Consider the following 20,111-nt stretch of genomic DNA (forward strand, 5'->3'; position numbering starts at 1 on the left):
CAGGAATAATAAGGAAGCCCGCAGCGGAAGCGCTGATGTCAACGCAGCAGCAGAGTCAACACGGGCAGCAGTGGCAGCCGTGGCAGCAGCAACAGCAGAGGCAGAGGCTCACCAAAAAAAAAAAAAAATAAATGTAACCGCAAGGGACTTGGCCGAAGGGGGGCAATAATGGGCCACGGGCCATGAAGTCCTTGTTGCTGTGTGTGTGTGTGTGTGTGCCCCTTTTCGATTCGGTTTTTGGGGCTGTGCAAACAAACCCCAGAACCAGTGCTCAGTCCACAGTCCACAGTCCTCATTCGAACCAAAAACCAAAGGAAACCAAACGAAACGAAACGTAACGAAATAAACCCAAAACCTCAAAACGTTAAAAAGGACAACAAGGAGCAAGTTTCGTTGTCAGTTCCCTGGTCAGCCCCAACTATGCTGGGGGGACATTCCCCAGAAATAGTTGCTCAAATACACCAAACCAAACCCAAGGAATGAAAACAATACCAAATTAAATGCCTACTACTTGAGCGGCGCTTAGTTGAGGCTCATAATTTATATCCAAATGCTTGGCCTGGACCCCGCTGCCATGCAGATTTCCAGGCTCAGGATCCGTTTGGTATTTTTAGCCCAGCGCCGTGCCAATTCTGGCAGCCAGGCAGCCAGGCGGCCGGGCGGCCGGGCCAGCAGCCGGGCAGCCAAGTGGCAGACATCAAAACACACCCCCGGCTTGGACGGGCTTCGCTTCCTTCTGCCTTCCCTTTTAGTCGGCCGGCGTTCCAACCCCCAGAGTGGTCCTGCTTCTGGCTCTACTCCTGTGCCCACTCCTGCTGCTGATTCTGCTCCTGCTCCTGCTCCTTGCGGTGCTGTTGCATAATTTTCGGCAATCCACAAGTGTGTGTGGATTTGCCTGGCACGAGTCCGTGCCAGCCTCTGTCCCTGTCTCTCAGTGTGTCCGTGTGTGTGTGTGTGTGAGTGGTTTACTCGTTTGTTTTGGGCCGAGAAATGCGAGTGGCATGGCCAAAACAAGAGCAGCAGCGCAGGCGTAGATCAGACATCACATATCTGTCTCTGGCTCTCTGGCTCTCTCCGATTTGGGGTTGTTGAATGTGGGCGCCCGAATGGGGGCTGGCTGGCTACTTGTTGTATCTCTATGTGTGGGGCAATCATCCATCAAATGGCACTCTACCTATCGATCGGTATCTGATAAATCAGAGCAGTCATATCAATAGCTGAAAGTAAAGACACATCTTTCGCTCAACTGTCAGCTATATGTAGAGGCAAACACCCACCACGGTCAACCCTTCGGTGGGATGATCATAGTTACGAGGCAACAAACAACCCCGTCCCACCATCAGGGTGGTGTGTTGGTGTTGGATTTGGTGCTGTTGCTGTTGCTGCCAGTGCCAGTGCTGCTGCTGCTGACCCGAAATCACGCACACTCGCTGTAAATTACACACACACAGATACACACACAATACACATGCAGTGGTGATGTGACGGGAGCGGCAACGGCAACGGCAAAGGCAACGGGCAACGGCGAAACAACCGAAAGCTGCGAATACGAAGCGCACAGTAGAAGGGAGTGGTACGTCAAAAACTGACGCACAGCGGCAGCCACACTGCGCAAGAGGAAACAAGTCCATAGTTAAATAGTACTCATAATAATAATAATATAAACTGTAAAATACATAAAACATTACGTGAAATCAAGTCCAAGCCGAGCAAAACAAATTACGTGAGAAAGTGCAAAAAATCTATAAGAGAAAAGCGACGAAGAAGAAAAAAAAACTGTGAAACGGGCTGAGAAAAACAAGCTAAGGAAAATAGCTGGCCAACAAATCAGAGCGAGTACGAGAGAGAGTTCATATAGTATACAATTCTATAACTAGATTCCCCCTATATGATATATCTATTGCATATGTATCCCCTTTTAGAGCCGAGCATGTGTAGCATTTCTGCCCATTACCATTAATTTATGCATGAATTGATTTGGCCATCCTCAGATGTTTCGTGTTGCATGTGAGCTATGAGGTATGCAACAAAGTGATGTTTATCTGTGTGTGTGTGCTGTGTGTGAGCCTCGAGATTGGGTTCCTTTCGGTGTCCCCTGGCCCCCGTGCGTTTGTGTGTGTATATAAACTGCGATGTCGACACTCACTCGTTGCAGTGGCAGTGGCAGCGGCAGCGGTTGCTGCAAAGTATGCAATAAAATCTCGCATTGTTTATGTGCAAGCCTGGAAACAGAGAGAGTGGCAGAGAGGGAGCGAAAGAGACAGACAGAGAGAGAGAGAGAGTGAGAGAGTGTACACGGGTTAGGGGTGTGTGTGTGTGCTGGTGGAGACGACAGTGAGGTAGGCTAAGGCAAGGCAACCAACAGTTGACTATTTGTTGCATGTACTCGCACCACACTCGCCACTCGCTGCGAGCACCAGCGAGTGCGCTCTTCCGAGCCGAGCTCTCACCCTCTCTCTCACTCTCTCTCTTCGCTCGTTCGTCTCTCAGTCGATTTCAATTCACAAAACATTCGACAAGTGCAGAGTGAAACAAGTTGTTGTTGCTGAAGCGAGCAGCCAAACAACGAACAGGCGAAAAATTAAGTTATATATTCAATAATCCGCAACAAAATCAATCCAATTCGGTGGAAAATAAACAATTTGCCAACATGTGATAGCTGCAAACAGAAAAGTGAGCAAAAAGTGTGTGTGTTCGATGCAGAGATGCAGAACAATCCATACCATGAATGGGATTCCTTTCCAATCTGAATCGGAATCGGTATCAGGATCCGAGTCCAATCCGAGTCCCAGTCCCAGTCCGAGTCAGAGTCAGAGTCGGAACTGCAATTGTCGTCTCTTCTCTGCATTTCCTAAACAATGGCAACGAGTGTATGCGCCATTTTTAAAAGTGGGATAGGGATAGATAGTTTCGTGTCCGTGTCCGTATTCGTATTCGTATTCATATTCGTGTCCGTGCGTGCGTGTGCGCCTTCCATTGGATGTGGAAGTAACTTTGGAAGGGAGCCCGTCCTCTCGCTCCTTTCTGCGTGGAAAACGTACTGGCAGTGGCACTGGCTCTGGTACTGGTACTGCCAACCCACGTATAGCCCATGCAATTTAGTGCAAAAAGTATAACAATTTATCAATTAAGTGTAATCAAGTGTTGCAAATCGCCGATCCCCTCTGCCCCATGCCCCCATGCCACCATGCCCTTGTGGCACGCCAACACAACGCCCCCAATGCAGTATCCCGCTCCCTGCCACGGCCGTGTGGTGTCTTGTGCGTCGGTTTGGGTTGGCGCTGATTGCACGGCGGTTTCTGCATTTATAATGTAAATATTATGGCTGCCAACCACCGCAGGAACTTGTTTACAATTTTCACTCGCAAATCGGCATTTAAATTATGCAATTTTACGAGGAGTGCACCTATTTTTTTGTTGTTGCTGTTGCTGTTCGGTGGAAAGTGGCGGAGTGTTTGCTGCATAGTTAACAGATTATTTACCTTAAATTTAAGTGGGAATTCCAGTGAGTGGCGGCTTAAAGGGTAGTAGAACAACCAATAATCGTGGAATTTGCATGGACTATGGATTATTTTACGATAGATGAAAACCTGTAAGAGGAAACATCTAAAGCAGATGATTAAGCGAGTAACTACATCGTTAGTTTTTACTTAGTTTTTACCTTTACCTCATGGTCTTTGGCGACTGCAATTGAAGATGCTCAAAGCTCCAACAATTTCCTATCCATTTATATTTTTTTTGTCTGAGGAAACTGTGCATCATTGTTGTATCACATATATATTGTATACATATGTGTGTATGTTTATTTAATACATATCCCATGAAGATATTTTCTTCCTTATTATTTCCAAACTTATTCCTTCCTCTGCTTATTTGTCCCTTTGGGGAATCTGCAACGAATATTCGTACTTATATTTGCAAGTAAATGAAATGGGGGCTGCTGCTGTGTCTTTGTCTTTGTCTAGAGTCCTGCCAGTGAGTAAATCCAATATAATTTACATTCATGTCTACTCCTTGCAGAACCTTGATTGTAACGGCAACGGCAACGCAACAACGAACGCAAAATACCTTCAATTGTGGCAAAGTGAGTTTCGGCCAGGCCAGCGAGCGCTCAGAGCCAAGCTAACAACAGCAAAGTTATATAAGAAGGCTGCGAGAAAGGCTACAGGGGAGGCAAGGAGGCTGTCGAGGATGCCCGCCAGTCGCAGCCGGCACGCTAAAGGACACGATTCCAACAACACCAAAGAGCAAGCAGAGCAAGCAGCTGCAGCAGGAGCAGGAGCAGGTCCTGGAACTGAAGCTATAACTAAAGCCGGAGCAGCGCTACTCTCAAGGCAACTCATGTCAATGTCAAAGTTGAAGCATAACTAGTTGGAAGAGGAGTACGAGTACGAGTAGGAGTACGAGAACAAGGAGCAAAGCTAAAGCATTTTACTGCAGACGACGCTGGAGTCGATGTCAAAGAAGGTTGTGCTACATCTACATAGTAAATACAAAACAAATTTAAAACATAAGAAACAGAAACGGGCGTCACGAGCAGCCGGAGGATCCCATCCATCCCCACAAGCCCCACAAAGGAAACCGAATCCGAAACGCAAACACACTAAAAGTGCAGACCGACCCCAAAGTGTGGGTTCCTCGGTGTCTGGTTCACAGGCAATTCAAAAGATTTGATCCGCCAGGCGGCCAAACTGGCAACTGCCGGCAGACTTGGGGAGCGGACACGGCAACGGAGACGAAGACGGTGACGGAGTCAGAAGTCAGAGTCGGAATCGACCCACAAGGAGAGAGCAGAGCAGAGCAGGCACCACCATGTCTGTGGACTTTATACTGCCCAATCGGAACAAGATACAAACGATTGCCTATGCGAGTGCCAGCAGAAAGTATGCCGCGACGGCATCATCCGCCTCGACCGGATCCGGATCCGGAAGCAGCAGCAGCAGCGAGCTGCAGAGCTGGCGGCGACCGAAGCCGAGAAACGGCAGCAAACTGAGGCTGGAGGACAGGTCCTCCTCCTCGGTGCTGCGTAATGCCAATGGGAATGCACACGCAAGTGGAAATGGAAATGGAAATGGGAGCAAGTCGTCGCTCAAGTCGCTGGCCAAACGCTCCTCCAGATCCCTGCTGAAGCGTGAGGTTATCGAGCTGGAGGACGAGGAGGATCGGAGGGAGGCAACCGCCGGCGACGAACAGCTGTGCGAGCACCTGGAGTGGTCCGCCGCCCAGTCCCTGGTGCAGATGACCTCCTCCAAGCAGGAGAAACAGCGTCGCCTGGGAGGGGCGTCATTGGGAGGTGCTGCTGGCACCACAGGAACCGCAGCGGCAGCCACAGTCTCCGCCTCAGGTATGTGTGCAACAGTTGACCACTTTTCGGTTTCCGTTTCCGTGTTCCTTTAGTCCTTCCTGCCACGGTCTCATGCCCCTGCCCATGCCCCTGTCCATGCCCATGCTCCTGCCACTGGTCCAATGGTTGCCCCAGCGTTTCCACTTTACCTTTCCCTCTTCCGTCTAGCGGTCGCCAAGCCATTCATTGTTCCATTTATGGACTTCCCCTAGTGGGGCTCCCCCTGCTCTGGTGGCCTGCCTGCCTTCCTTTCTTCTGGTGGCAAGCTGCCCTTTCTATTTCCTTTCCCCCTACCACCCCCCTTGGAAAGTTGCGTCACAACAATGTGAACAGGTGGCTGCGACAATTTGTGTACTCGTATTTATTTTTAGTAGCCAGGTTTCGCCTCACTCTTGCCCACTCTGCGCCCCAACCAAGAAGCACTTTCAACCATTTTATGACCCAGCACCCCACCCACCCCACCACTTTGGCCACTGGCCGTCGCTCCTCGTCCTTCACTGTGGGCCCCGTGCCCTGTGCCCTTTTCCCCTTCGCCCGCAGCTCCCCTCTTCGATATGCGCTCGTGTTTGACATTGTCGCCGTTAGCTAATCTTTTTAGCGTATGTTGGCATTTTCCATGTTTGCGTTCGCTTTTGGCCCCCTTTGGCCCACCCTTCTCCCTCCCCACACTTTCTTGCTTCTCCATTGCCTACTTGTAGCTGTTGTAGTTGCTGTTGCTGTTGCTTTCGCTGCTGCTTGTTGCTCTTGACAAAGGCAAAGAAGAAGAAGCAGCAGAAGCAGCAGCAGAAGAAGGAGAACAGAAGAAAAAGAAGAAGCAAATGCAAACACGAAAGCGAACAAGCTGCGGCGGCATTGACTGCCAGTACGAGTATGTATAGGAAATGGGAGGGGGAGGGGGAGTGGCAGTGGCAGAAGGAGGCTAGAAGAGGAGGTCGGTCGCGTCGTCGTCTTATCGATTGAGAAACTGTAAACGTAACAGGTCAACCGCTGCACAAGCAGCCGCAGCTTAATGTGAAAATATTGCGTCAGCTGATCACTCTTCTTCTTGATATTCCTCTTTACGTCCTACACACACACACACGCACGCACAAAACAAAGCAAATCAAATGTAGATTTGCATGTGCTTAAAAGCGATAGGATAGAGAGGGACAGAGAGAGAGATTCGCCGCTTCTTCTTTTCGCATTTATCCCATTCTCCCAACTCACACGTGCGCGGAAAAGAGACGGATAGCGATACCTCATTGCACCCGCTGCGCGCTGCCACTGACGATCTCTTTTTGCGACGATCATTGTTTATTGAATTTCATGCCAAAGCGTGGGAATTAACATTTAATAATATTCATACAAAGGTTTATTTTGCTCAATTAAGTGCACTGTTGTGTTGAGAAACGTCAGAGTCGATTGTTTCAACAGTGCGTTTGCCAACACTGTTCGGCCGGAAGCTGGTAGTGCTTTCTAGCTGCAGCCATGTGCTGCAGGTGACATTTCCCAGAAATGCCTTTCTCCAGGCAACTCTACTTTCTGCAACGTTTTTGCTAGTTCCAGCCTTAAATCCCTTTGAACATGTTTTCTGAAACGTATATGGTGTGGGCGGAGCCCCAAACGGAGCCCTTGGATTGTTGGTTGAGATTTTCGGTAAATTTGTACGGTGCGGCCTCCTGCAATAACATATTTTCCCACAATCCACAGTGTCGGTGCGCCGTCCAGTGGCCGTCGGGCGGGCCCCGGCCGAGGACGGAAAGGTGATCTTCTATGCACCGCCAGCCAGTGCCTGTGGGGCTGCGCGCCAGCCGGAGCCAATGTCCGTGAAGCGCCAGCGGGAGCAACAAGTGGCGGCGAATGCCTCCGCAGCGGCCACGGCCACGGCCGCATCGATTTACCGCGGACGCAGCGCTGAGGAGACGGAGGCCGCCCACGATCTGCTGTCGCTGTCCCAGAGCCTGCCGCCGCTCATACCGCCCTGCGTGGTGACCATCATGAAGCAGGAGCAGGAGCACCACAAGTCGTCGGCGGAGCACCTGCCGATTATGCAGGAGATCTCGAACGCTTCCAACAAGTCGCTGGCCACGTCTTCGCAGTCGAACATCCGGTTCATCGGCAGCAGTTCCTACGACATGATGAACGGCGCGCCCGAGGCCTCCAACAACTGCTCGCCACTGACGCCGCCCAACTCCGATCACAGCTCGGATGTGGACATTGATATGTCTTCCTCGTCCGAATCCGGCCAGATGCACTGGGGCAAGCAGCCGCACCAGCCGCCGCAGCAGCAGCGGGCCTCGGCCCTGAAAATGTGCCTCAACATGATGGACGGGCGCACGAAGGCCAGCAAGGCGGCGGCTGGCAAGGACCGGGAGCAGCTGCACCAGCGTCCAAAGAGCTCCAGCAGCTCCAATGGCTCGGGCGGCGCAGGAAGCAGTGTCGCAGGCGGACGTGCAGCGACGATTGCCGATGTGGCAGCTGCAGCCGGAGCCGGAGCCGCAGCCGGATCCAGTGGCAATGGGGAGAACTATGCCAAGCGCAAGCGCGGATGCTACAAGTGCTCCGAGTGCGGCAAGCAGTATGCCACCTCCAGCAACCTGTCGCGCCACAAGCAGACGCACCGCTCCCTGGACTCGCAATCGGCCAAGAAGTGCAATACCTGCGGCAAGGCGTACGTGTCCATGCCGGCCCTGGCCATGCACCTACTAACGCACAAACTCTCGCACAGCTGCGACATCTGCGGCAAGCTCTTCTCGCGCCCCTGGCTGCTCCAGGGCCATCTGCGCTCCCACACCGGCGAGAAGCCCTATGCCTGTGTCCATTGCGGCAAGGCGTTCGCGGACCGCTCCAACCTCCGCGCCCACATGCAGACGCACTCTGGCGACAAGAACTTCAAGTGTCACCGCTGCAACAAGACGTTCGCGCTCAAGTCGTATCTGAACAAGCACCTGGAGTCGGCCTGCCTCAGGGATGCAGGCGCCATAGGGCAGGGCAAGGACGATGACTACGACTGCGATCTGGAGGACGAGGATGAGATGATGGGAAAGCATGAGCACGATCAGGACGAGTTCGATGGCGATGAGCTGGACAGCGATGAGACTAGTCAGGATATTGAAGTGGCTTAGGCGGCCGTCAGCGATGCGATGGAGTTGGAGTTGGAGTTGGAAATGGACAGTGATGAGACTAGTCAGGATATTGTGGGGACCTAGGCAGCCGCCGAAGGTCGCCACAAGACTCCTCTCGTTTACCTTAATATTAGATACTTTATACCAGAACCCTATAAGCAATATTCGAGCACCCTTATCAAATTAAAAACGATAAAACCCAAAAAGAAAAATGTAATCGAAGGTTATAATTCAAATCAGTCAACTAGCAGCTTACTAGCAGAGTAGTTCGGACGGAATATGAAGGATGGACGGATGGACGGATAGAAGATGGATCTCAACTCAATAGAATGTTTTCAACAGTTATATACATTATACATATATATCTACTTACTTATTATCTGACCTTTTCCGGGCTACTATAGCGGGACGAGCGAGAAAGAGAACAAGCAGGAGGAGGGCGGAGTCTTTCCGAGTTGCGACTTTTACTGAATTGAAACAGCCAAAAGAACAAATAACCAAAAAAAGGCAACACCGACAAAAGGCAAACGAGCAAAACGGAAGGGAGAATAAGAGAGAGAACAAACAAAAACAAACGGAAACAAAAAGGAAAAAACAAAAGGTTTAAGAAAGAAATCCAAAACGTAACTTATAGTAAAAATCTGACACAACGAATATTATGGAACATAAGTAGAAATTCTATATATACACAGATCAAATAAGCATATATACAGAATGGAAGGGAGGAGGAAAGCAGAAACTGAGGAGGAGAAAGGGCAAATTATATATATATATATATACATATGACATATGATCTATATGAACTACGAGTATAATAACATAGCGAGCAGAACCAATTTGCATGTTTTTTGGTAATATCTACTTTAAGGCATCGTTTTAGGGCTCTAGAGTTTATATACACACACACCCCTACCGCATCCATGCAATACATACCTAGATGCACGAGTATTACGAGTATTAGTCTGTATTCAAAGAGAACTCTCTCGCTCTCTCCAACCAAAACCACACCAACGCCCACGCCCGCCACACGCCATTCGAGGAGGACACTTGGACAGTTGGACAGTTGAACAGTTGAACAGATAAATAGATGGACGGACGGCTCACTTCAAGTCTAGAAAACTAATCAATTAGTGAACTTATAGCACTTCCTGTAACTCCCTATATCTCTCTCGCTCTTAGGCTCTTTTTAAATATTGTACTCAACGATCAAGATTAGCAATTGGAAAGTCGAATATACTCTCAGCAAGATGTAGAAGAAGGACGATGGACGAAGGACATGGCAAAGAAGAAGAACCATTTTAAAAACTGCTAAGGCAACTTTACACTCTAACCCAGTTTAAGATGGGTATTACTTCCATATTATGCTCTAACTCGATAAACAAAAACTACTTCAATTACTTAGAAATGATTAAAATTAATGAGAAAACAATTTAGAAACATATCACAAGGACAATACTTAAACATAACTAAACAAAAAAAGTACATTCAAAATATAATATACATAAATACAAAAATAACAAATAAAACCAAAAAAAAAAAAAAAAGATTATGAGAGAAGCAAACCCCATTAAGGCATTCTCATACACAGCAGCAACAAAGTACTTACGGTATAGTTATTTTATTACTAGCATTAGAACCAAACCAACTCCTGTATATACATGCAAGATTATATTAACAATTTTATACAAATCCCCCGATCCCTGACCCACACCTGCCCTTCCCCGTCACCAGCCCAAAGGCAACCCCAACTTTGGCCCAGCCAAAGGATTCTTATAGACAAGAACAATCCTCCCCTCCCGTGCCCAATATCCCAAGGGAGAGATATCCATGGGGATAGCGAGATAGCGATAGCCTCCACAAGTATTTGGGCAATCGAGGCCAGGTCGAGATAGCGATGATGATAGAAGTAGAAGACGCACTTGTAAAACAAATGATAACTAAAAGCAATTCCAAAGTTAAGTGACATAGTTTTTAATGATAAACCATAAGTAAACCAAGAAGCAAAACCCAAAAACAAATTTGTAATTCTATAACAAAATCGAGAAGTATTGATATATACACAAAAAAAACATGTATTTATTTTACGCGTAGATTTTATTCTGAAACCAAAAAGCAAAAATGGGCAACAGACCGAAACCCAAACAAAATAAAACCAAACAAAAAAAAAATAACAAAAACCAATGTAAACAATTTAATTAAATTGTCAATTAAAATTATTTCTTAATTTAAGAAACGATGAAACGAGGCGGACGCGATAGACGTTATTTTTTAAAGCATATATATACACATATATATACATATAAACAAATATATTTAAAAAAAGAGGCAGTTTTATATCGAAAATTAATAATAGTAAAGGCAGAATAGCAACAAAATATTGAAAACCATTCGAACTTAATTATACAACGAGCAAGAAAACATTAATTATAGATCCAAGCCCACACAAATACAACAACTTCAGAGATACATGGACAGGCACACACAATACACACACACACAAACACACACTGACAGGACACACCTCCAGTTTATATATAGATTAAAAAAAAAAAAACATAAAAAAAACATGAAGCAAAATGATTATTACATCGTATCTACATACGTGCATGTACTTATTATACACATGTAGATCCGTAGATATGTCGCATGTCGAATGTAGCATGTCGCGTGTGTCGCGCAGTCTACACAGCCGCGTAAAATCGGAGGAGCATTAGAATTAGACCAGAGAGTGCTATGTGCATTGTTTAGAGATCGTGTTTATGCATGGCTTTATTGATGATATGATTATTGATAGCGTTTTAAATAGCATTAAATGCCTATATACACATAAGCAAACCAGAACAACAAAACCCAAAATGAAAAAAGGAAAAACAACAAAAACAACAACAACAAAAAACCAAAAAAATGTATAAGAAATTCCATTGAACAGTAGTGGTAACAATTATGTGATTTGCAATTTTACATTCAAAATATATATATGAAATAATTACGAGTATATATATATAGATTATATATTGAGGCAAGCGTTTAATTGATTTATTTATGAGTAAGATTTATTTATACACATTATACACCACAAAACAAGAAACAAACAAAACAAAAAAAAACAAATGAGAAAAACTTAAAAAAAAAAGTGAACAATTACGAGGAGAAACAAAAACAAAAGTATTTTTACACCGAAACTTTGTTTTTTTGTTTGTTTTGTAATGTGGCAAGAAGACCCCTGGACCCCTTAGATAACACACATACCCCCATACCCCGGACACTCCTGCAATATTCATTTAGATATTCCCAAAAGCACACAAAAGACAGACAGACACACACACACACAAGTGAATAATTTCAAGATCAAAGACACCAATTCAATTCGGATTATTATACAATAAAGGGAAGCTAATCGAACCAGAGGCAGATGTGGTAAGGGAGAGATATTTTATAAAACGACAGACAACACTGAGCGAAGAGAAGTGAAAAGAAAAGAAGTGAAAAGAAATGAAATGAAGTGAAAGAATAACGTAAAGATATTAATTTATATATTCATATATTAGAGATGCAAAAAGACTTGAACAGTTATATATACATTTAAAATTGCAATATATTGTATACTTCACTCAAATATATATACATACCATACCATACCATACACATACATACATACATACATACATACATACATATGTATGCATAGTAATTAACTTATTTATATATATATGTATTGTATATGCTTACAGCGAACCATAAACTTAACATAAACCGAATCCCCCATAGGAAACCCTCAAGTATCCGTAAACGCAAGATCAATTCAATGATGATATTGTAATTGTAATTGTACCCAATGACCACTTGGCAGGTGGGAGCATATCGCTCGGCCTGCCGTACAGGAATACTCGTATATAGTAAATACATATAGAATGCATGCAGCTACCAAAACACACACGAGAACACACACACACCCCTATGGGGTGACTTTAACGCGTTGCACGCATCCACAGTTTTTCCTTTTGATACTTAGCATTTGTTCTTGTTCAACTTTTAGTTAGGGAAAGCCAGCAGCCAGCAGCAAGCAGCCAGCAACAAGCATTAAATAGTTTCAGCTTTCGTAGGAGTTAAATAATGGACTTTACCTAGATGAACCGGGACTAGCCAACAATGCTCGCTATACTTACTTGTAAAACCTATACCTATAGCTATGCCTAAACCCCCTAACACCCCTAACACCCCCTACACCCTAACACACCCTAAACACTGACACACTCTCTGAACACAGTTTAAGCAAAAAACACACTAACCGACATGCATTACCATACGATTTTATGGCTAATATGTAGCGTATATAACCTATTATATCCCCCAAAAAAAGCTTATCCACTCTTAAATTAATATACACAAGAATAACAAAGCGAAACAAAACAAAACGAAATGAAACGAAACGAAGCAAAAGAATCACAGATTCCACTATGGAAAGAAATACGAGTACGCAATATGTATGACAAAGAATTAACGCCACACGAATAGCAAAACAAAACACACACAAGAAACTAAACTAAAACCAAACCCCGAATCCTCAAATGATTAAAACCAGAAACCAAGAAACGTATGACACGGAGATACATACTAATGAAGATGGTATATAAATTAGATACACAGTTATAAAAGCTACACCCACACACTAGTGCAGCCATGTAACTATTTTTAGAGCCTCGGAAATAAACATACATAATATACATAAAAATATTAAATAAACGACAGAGAAAACAGAACAGAATTGCAACAAGTTTCTTAAATGATATGGAATTATGGGTAAAGTAAGTATGGAATTGTTATCTTTTATGGATATCCTATAAATCTATAGCTTCGATTTTTGTTTTGGGTACAGTTTCAGCTTTTGTTTCAGCTTTTGTTTCAGCTGATTCGCAATTTGCAACAAATGGAATGGTTTAACATTGTTATGAGGGATTCCATTAGTGCTTAATGAATGTTCTGACCCAACTGGTTAGCGTCCACTCTGCCCATTAGCCAGTCAAACCATTCCTGATGGATTCTATCAAGTCGATTGGGATTAAATGCGATAGTTGTTGCCTAAAATCGGTCCTCAAAAGTGCACTTAAATGCTGCCAGCCATCGACAAACATTTTACATTTTGCGCCCACAGCCAGCCGAGTGCCGGCCACTCGTTGTTTTGGGGCAAGTTGCTCCACAACTAATAAACTATGCATCGCTGCTTTAATTCGATTGGGGCTCATGCAGAAGGGGACAGACACACAGACACACGAGCACTGGCAATGGCACTGGAACAGGCGGCACACATGAAGCTTAGTCAACAAGCCCCGCCGTCAGCACTTGGAGCACATAGTACATATGTATGTATGTATGTACGCTGTACAATACATACAATATATTATCGAAATGTGTATGAGGGGGTGGGGGCCAAGTACAGTCGTGCTCTTCCGAGTATTCGTATTCACAGACAAGTGCCTCGGCATGTGGAGTGTGTTTAAATGAAATTGCTTGATTCGGCATAAACATATTTACTCTGTTGAATATTTGCTCAACAATTTGATTCGAAATTCGCTGTTGTAAGAGCCCTGCGCCATGTGCCCTACGCCCTGCGCCCTGCACCCTGCCCTTACAATGTACTCGCACAAAATCCCCAAAATCAAAATGGAACTGTATCAAGGACGCGCTCCAAACGGAACAATCGAAGCAGGCAAACAAGTTCAGGCCTCTGCTGCTCTCGTACCCGTACCCAGCACCCAGCACCCATTTCCGTTTCCCTGCCAAGGCTCCACACCACCCCCATCCCCCCCAGCCACTTGCATTCAATAGCGTAATCGTAGTCTGATAGATGTGCTGGTACTGGCGCACTCCTGCTCGTCCTCGTACTCGTCCTCGTACTTGTGTTGTATGCCGCATTCTGACGGTGCGGTGCGGTGCACCCACCCGCGGCATTCATCTACTACAGATGTCAGCAATTTCTCGATTTGAATACTCAACAAAAACGAAAGTGGGCAAACAATTCAAACCTCTCGTTTGGGGGCGTGGGGGGGAGTGAGGGCAAAAAAAAGACGAGCCGTCGCAAATGGCTTCTCTAACGACCCAATTAATTTGAAACAAGAAAAAAAAAAGAAGAAAAAAAAGAATGTTTGAATTTGGAGAGCCAGCAGCGAAGGAAGTGGCAGAAGTGGAAGTTGCAAGGGTGGTGGAACGCCACAGGCCACTAAATGTTAGGTTAGAACCCCACTCCCCCACACCCCACACTCCCACTCCACAGAGCCTGGCAATTGCCGCAGCTCCGAAAGCTTTTTATGCCCCGCCACAGCTTGAAAAGTTCGCCGCCACCGCCGACAGCTTCATTACCAGCCATCATCGGAGCCATCATCATTCTGGCTCTCCACCTCCGCCTCTCACTCTGCCGCTTCCCACGACTCTGTTGCTGCTGATGCTGCCTGCCCCTGAAGCTTCGGGTGCCGCTGCCGCTGCCACTGCCACTGCCGCTGCTGATGCTACCCATGAGTAATTTGCCAAGCAAAAGTTGATTGCGGCGAGTCGGATTTAAGCCCAGCTGCTGGCCGATCTGTCTTGAGTCGAGAGTCTGGAGTCACGTCGATCGCATGCCAAAACACACAGCCGCAAAGAGTCAACCGGAGATAGCCATGGCCAAGAACACCCTCATCGTTGCAGCTCTCGCACTGCTGGCCCTCTGCAGTGTCATTCGGGGTAAGTAAACCGAATGCATTTAGATAATATATTAGCACTAAATGTGATTAAACAGATTTATGGCCGGAGTGGGGCGGGGGGGGACACATCTGTTTTGAGAATCACATTTCTATTGTTTGTGGGGCGAGGCGAAACAGGTTTTCGATGATTTCTCTTCTACGCCCCCCGCTGAAAGCACCAGAATGGGCTCTGGCTCTGGGCACAGGGGCGTAGATTTGCACAGGGATCGAGTAACACTCTTAACATTGCCAAGACCGACCCCACAGAGCTCGCGGCTCGTTAGTCATAATTACGCTTTGCCGTGATTCAAGGCTTCCGGGTGTATGTCATAGCCCAGGCAAGAGATTAGCCAACTGATAAGAAGAACAGGCAACAGCGACAGCGACAGGCAACAGCGACAACGAAATAATTTAATGGCTTGTAATTAAAATTTTCTTAGCGGCGCCCTATCAGGAACTGGAGCCCCGCAAAGGTCATGTGCCCGTCTACATACGCCACGGGAATGAGCCCCTCAGCGAAATCCATCCCGGTCTGGCAGAGGCCTTCAACGAGGGTCAGTCCAAGGCACTCGAGTCAGAAGTGAGATATAGCCATATACCCGTACATAGCTCTATTTATAGTTATTTAGTCAAAATCCTCCTCCACTCAGAGCCTGGTCACCGAGATCGCCGAAGTGGCAGCTACAAGTCCACCAAGTGGAGACGCCCCAGCCACAACGATTGCGACATCCACTGAGAAGAGCTCAACAGAGTCGGATATTGCCAGCTTTGAGACCATCAAAGCCCAGGCAAAGGAGTAATGCAATTGAATAAATACAAAATTGTTGCTTAAATTATTTAGTTTGCAAATTTATCCCCATCAAATAAAACCCCCCCATAGACAAGGCGAAGTTCTGGGTCTAGGGCCGAAAGTAGTGACAAACAAAAATTAAACAAATATTGTGAATAAAAAGTGTGGCAAAAGTGGAAATGGAAATATATTCAATGTAATTAAAGATCTTCCCATCTTCGATGGCACAGCAATCGAAGTAAAGCTGTTGATATGTCCATTAGGGAATCTGCAGCAGAGCATCTGCCAGGCCAGAATTTGTGCAGAGGCTTTCAGCACTATTCCGCCCAGTGTCTGCCGTGTTTAAATGAATTTCCGACTCAAAGTCGAGTAGAGACCCAAGCTCGTTAAGAGCTGCACAAGTTTCACACATTCAATGGAAATTATTTCGGTCCCTTCGGCTGCGTCTCCAATTCCGTCGCCGAAATCGCCTTAGAGCTTTGTGTGTGATTTACTTGTTGGGTCCATTAGGGAGCGGAGAGGGTCAGACGCTGCAGGAGCGGACAGGAAGTGGATGGTTGCTGGGTGCTGGATGCTGGTTGCTGGAAGCTGTGGCGCAAACGTTTGTAATTAATATAATGGCAACGGCTGTGTGGCAATGACGATGGCAAAGTAAAACTCCAAAATGGCCTACACACGTTGCGGTCTCCAGCTCCTTGATAATGTGGCAGGAGGTCGATGGAGGCAGATGGGTTGGCTTGGTGCTTGCTGCTTGGTGCTTGGGGCTGGTTACGAGTAGGACTCTGGACTGGGTGATTGGGGGCGATCACAAATTGTTGTTTCATTGTCTCTGTGTCGGCGCGGAGGCTGTCTAACGAGCAATAAAACTAAATACATACACATAAAGTTAATTATAAAAGGGCAAAGGAAATGGGACAGCCCAGCACAGCACCCAGACTATTGAGCTGTGGATGCAAGTGATGGATTAACCAAGATGGAGCGGAGCGGAGCGGCCCCAGCAGTCCGGAGCGGACTATCTTCAGACGAAATCAGCGAAAAGAGACCCCAACGAAGGCTGCAATCAAGAGGGCATTAAAAGCAAAATGGCAGCAAAATGGAAAAAAAAAGAAGAGTAGCACAAAAAAAGAAGAAAAGGAGATGAAAACTATGCGTAGTAAAAGCGAGTTTTATGGGGCAGCCTCGTTTAAGGAACTGCTCCTGAATTTAAATTTTCCTTTGCGCTCGCTGCACTCCCACTCACTCACACACACACACACAGACACACAGGCACACAGACATACACATAAGGATACGGACACACGGAAGATACGAACACGTACACACCGAGAAAAAGAGAAAGACGGACGGACTGGCGGACGGACAGAAGGAAGGATGGATGCCCAGGTCCGTGTGCTTGTATCATTGTGTGCGTTCGAGCGCATTCAACCTCAAAATGAATAATTGCATATGCTTCAATGATTTGCGACTTTATTCGAACGCCAGCTCCACAAGCTGGCCTGCTGGCTGCTGGCTGCTCGCTCGCTGCCAATACTTTAAAGACCACATCCTTGGCCTCTCCTCGCTCCTTCGGTTAAAGGCCAAGAGTTCAATTGCAGAAAATACACAGAATAGACAGAATGGGACACCATTAGCCCCTGCCCATTCCCATTCCCATTTCCATTTCCATGCCCGTGCTGGCTAATTTGAAAATTGCTCGCTTAATTGCGATGCTGCTCAAACGAGCGCTTAAACAATAATCGAGCTAACGATTATGTGAACGATTATCGCCATTTTTACACCAATGCCAATACTAAGGATTATTGGCTGCCCATTAACAGGAGCTTCAATTCCAATCCCAATGCCAATCCCAATACTCCCCACCCAATGATACTCAAGACCCGGTCGTCCGACTGAGTTTGTTGGGTTCCATTTTATTGGGTAAAATGTGCACACATTTCCAGCTGCTTCAACCCAGTAAACTGCCCAAAATGCCACCTCCGGTGCCTCCTCCGGTGCCACCGCCGCCGCCGCCGGTGAGTCCTGGCAGGGAAATGAGATTGCCCAGCAAGGGGTTTCCATTCAAGTTGAGGAGGCAGCTGTCAAAGCATTGCAACGTATAGTACGAGTATATGAGGGAATGCCACTAGCCAGCCAGGGACTGGCAGTCGACAGACCGGATGTTGCCACTTACCGCAGATCCAGCCGAATGACGTACTGACAGGCCCACTCCCGCAGGCACTGCAAATGCACAACACAACACAACGCAACGCAAGCTCAATTTGAGTATCACGAATGGATTTGGTTAATCTGCACTTACCCGCAGCGTTTCACCAGATGGCTTGGGGCAAGTGCCACCGGCTCCACCACCACCACCGCCGCCTCCGCCGCTTCCACCTCCACCACCCTGTTCCGAAGTCTTCACGGGAGTGGGAACAGGTACAGGTACAGGAACGGGTACAGGAACTGCCACTGGCACCTTAACCGTAATAGGAGCCGGAGGCTGCTGTTCCCAGGGATTCTAGTTATTCAGTTATTTCAGGATCGAAGATAATGTTACGCCCTTCGACTGACCTCACTTACCGTGTGTGCCGCTGCCAGGGCGATGAAGCCCAGCACAGCCAAAGAGAGCAGGAATTTCCCCATATCGGCTATGGACGAATAAGAATTATCCACTGATATCGATGCTCTGCCTGACAGCCCATTATATAGTAGCAGTCGCACACAGGTGTTTCAATGACCCACATACGGCAGATCCAGCCGCGACAGAGAACAATTGCTGGAGCTATCAATGCAACAGTGGACTCACGACCCATATACGACGAATGACTCAAAACTGACTCCAAAGAAAATACATTTTAGTTTTAGTGAATTTAAACTGAATTAAAATTGTGGTGAATACTCTTTGGCTGAACCCTTAATGACATCATGTAAAACTAATGTAGAATAGACATTTTCGATGTAAAATCAATGTATAATATCCATCAGCATACTCTGCATATGTGCTTATGAATTATGAATTATAATTTATTCATTTTCACAGCATTACACGGTATTAATCAGAATCATCCACTAAATCAATTGTACATGTAACTGATTTCTGGTTTGGAGAGAGGCTAAGCTGGCGAACCTGCTGAACGGCATCGCGATCCTCCACCAGGTCAGCCCGTGTGATGAAGTTTTTGTTGACACAACCCAAGACCGGGCACTGGACGCGGGCCTTGCGCTTGATCAAGTCATTGACCGTGTCACTGTCATAGAAATGGTTGCAAATCTTGTTACGAAGTGGATTTTTCATTGGGCGCATTGTCCACGGGTCTTTGAGTGAGATTGCCGTGCCGCCAGTCAGCTCCACTTCATCACTACTGGACTCGTCAGAAAGATCAAGGAATGGTTCAACAATTATTTGCTTAGCATCACCGTCGCCGGAAGCACTGCCAATGGACACACGAGCATAGCATTCAATACTCCTTCTGAAGTAATTATATTGGTGCATGTGCTTACCTCATCTTTCTGGTTTCTTGTTTGTATCTGATTATTCCTCACAACACTTTTAGAAGTTTACAATTAGTGGCGCTCCAGTTCAGACTTGAATAATATTTTTTGTTTAAATTTGAGTTTGATTTAATGCAGAAAGCCTACCTTGGGGAACGTCAGTTCGAAGCACAATTTATTTTGCTCGCAGCTAGAGAATTAGGCAGGCAGGCAGCTAGCCCCGAAAGTGAATGTAACACAAAGTGAAAAAACACTGTGGCAGTTGTAGATTTTTCACTTGAAAAGCCTACTTTTGGACAAAAATTGAAACTCAGGCACGTTTAATTGATTCTCTATATATTTCAATTAATTTGATAATCGTAAATATTTGATTTATTCGTCATGCAAACCATGTACAATTACATAAATAGGTAGGTTCATTTCAATTTCAATTGTTCTGTGGTTTCTTTTGTGTTTTGTTTTGTTTTGCTTGTGGTTTGTTTTGGCAACTAGTTATACAATATATACTCGTATGTATATACATATGTATAGCATGCATGGCATATACATACATACGTACACACATGCACATTACAAGAACTAATTTTACAATAATTCATCTAATAATACCATTGTATTGTGTATAAGAGTAATATGAACGATCGGTTGCTATTTGATTACATTACGAGTAGAGTAGTACAATATCA

At 46.0% G+C, this 20,111-nt stretch overlaps 4 protein-coding genes across 7 annotated transcripts; 2 read left to right on the top strand and 2 right to left on the bottom strand.

Moving 5' to 3' along the window:
• The first annotated feature begins 1,565 nt into the window (after nucleotides 1-1,565).
• On the top strand, nucleotides 1,566-9,537 carry LOC111068556 (zinc finger protein 528). Of its 4 annotated transcripts, none has more exons than XM_022358091.2 (3): nucleotides 1,566-1,836; nucleotides 4,021-5,344; nucleotides 7,034-9,537. In XM_022358091.2, exons 2-3 carry the CDS (start codon nucleotides 4,813-4,815, stop codon nucleotides 8,446-8,448), a joined length of 1,947 nt encoding a protein of 648 aa, XP_022213783.2. In that variant the 5' UTR covers nucleotides 1,566-1,836; nucleotides 4,021-4,812; the 3' UTR covers nucleotides 8,449-9,537. The 4 variants fall into 4 exon arrangements, with proteins under 4 accessions (XP_022213783.2, XP_022213784.2, XP_022213785.2 ...); XM_022358092.2 differs by lacking the exon at nucleotides 1,566-1,836 and adding an exon at nucleotides 2,539-2,673; XM_022358093.2 differs by lacking the exon at nucleotides 1,566-1,836 and adding an exon at nucleotides 3,057-3,110.
• A 5,481-nt stretch (nucleotides 9,538-15,018) lies between these two features.
• Nucleotides 15,019-16,187, top strand: LOC111068558. Its single transcript, XM_022358099.2, has 3 exons — nucleotides 15,019-15,165; nucleotides 15,605-15,744; nucleotides 15,815-16,187. The coding sequence occupies exons 1-3, from the start codon at nucleotides 15,060-15,062 to the stop codon at nucleotides 15,962-15,964; spliced, it is 396 nt and encodes a 131-aa protein (XP_022213791.2). The 5' UTR covers nucleotides 15,019-15,059; the 3' UTR covers nucleotides 15,965-16,187.
• Nucleotides 16,188-17,857: 1,670 nt separating this feature from the next.
• On the bottom strand, nucleotides 17,858-18,576 carry LOC111068593 (RNA-binding protein cabeza). Its single transcript, XM_022358177.2, has 4 exons — nucleotides 18,514-18,576; nucleotides 18,251-18,451; nucleotides 18,125-18,171; nucleotides 17,858-18,029 (listed from the first exon to the last, which is right to left on the bottom strand). The coding sequence occupies exons 1-4, from the start codon at nucleotides 18,574-18,576 to the stop codon at nucleotides 17,900-17,902; spliced, it is 441 nt and encodes a 146-aa protein (XP_022213869.2). The 3' UTR covers nucleotides 17,858-17,899.
• Nucleotides 18,577-18,943: 367 nt separating this feature from the next.
• Nucleotides 18,944-19,681, bottom strand: LOC111068557 (E3 SUMO-protein ligase nse2-like). The gene is made up of 3 exons (XM_022358095.2): nucleotides 19,573-19,681; nucleotides 19,435-19,518; nucleotides 18,944-19,364 (listed from the first exon to the last, which is right to left on the bottom strand). The coding sequence occupies exons 2-3, from the start codon at nucleotides 19,437-19,439 to the stop codon at nucleotides 18,986-18,988; spliced, it is 384 nt and encodes a 127-aa protein (XP_022213787.2). The 5' UTR covers nucleotides 19,440-19,518; nucleotides 19,573-19,681; the 3' UTR covers nucleotides 18,944-18,985.
• Nucleotides 19,682-20,111: the final 430 nt, after the last annotated feature.

Source organism: Drosophila obscura, unplaced genomic scaffold (assembly GCF_018151105.1).
Source record: "Drosophila obscura isolate BZ-5 IFL unplaced genomic scaffold, ASM1815110v1 contig_1, whole genome shotgun sequence".
Lineage (NCBI taxonomy): Eukaryota > Metazoa > Arthropoda > Insecta > Diptera > Drosophilidae > Drosophila > Drosophila obscura.

Excerpts from the sequence above, each read along its gene's own strand:
- LOC111068556 (XM_022358091.2), top strand. The coding sequence starts at position 4,813 with ATGTCTGTGGACTTTATACTGCCCAATCGGAACAAGATACAAACGATT. Across the intron at positions 5,345-7,033 it reads AGCCACAGTCTCCGCCTCAG|TGTCGGTGCGCCGTCCAGTG; the intron begins GTATGTGTGCAA and ends CACAATCCACAG.
- LOC111068558 (XM_022358099.2), top strand. The coding sequence starts at position 15,060 with ATGCCAAAACACACAGCCGCAAAGAGTCAACCGGAGATAGCCATGGCC. Across the intron at positions 15,166-15,604 it reads CCTCTGCAGTGTCATTCGGG|CGGCGCCCTATCAGGAACTG; the intron begins GTAAGTAAACCG and ends AAATTTTCTTAG. Across the intron at positions 15,745-15,814 it reads CCAAGGCACTCGAGTCAGAA|AGCCTGGTCACCGAGATCGC; the intron begins GTGAGATATAGC and ends TCCTCCACTCAG.
- LOC111068593 (XM_022358177.2), bottom strand. The coding sequence starts at position 18,576 with ATGGGGAAATTCCTGCTCTCTTTGGCTGTGCTGGGCTTCATCGCCCTG. Across the intron at positions 18,172-18,250 it reads CATCTGGTGAAACGCTGCGG|TGCCTGCGGGAGTGGGCCTG; the intron begins GTAAGTGCAGAT and ends GTGCATTTGCAG. Across the intron at positions 18,030-18,124 it reads GTCATTCGGCTGGATCTGCG|CTGCCTCCTCAACTTGAATG; the intron begins GTAAGTGGCAAC and ends ATGCTTTGACAG.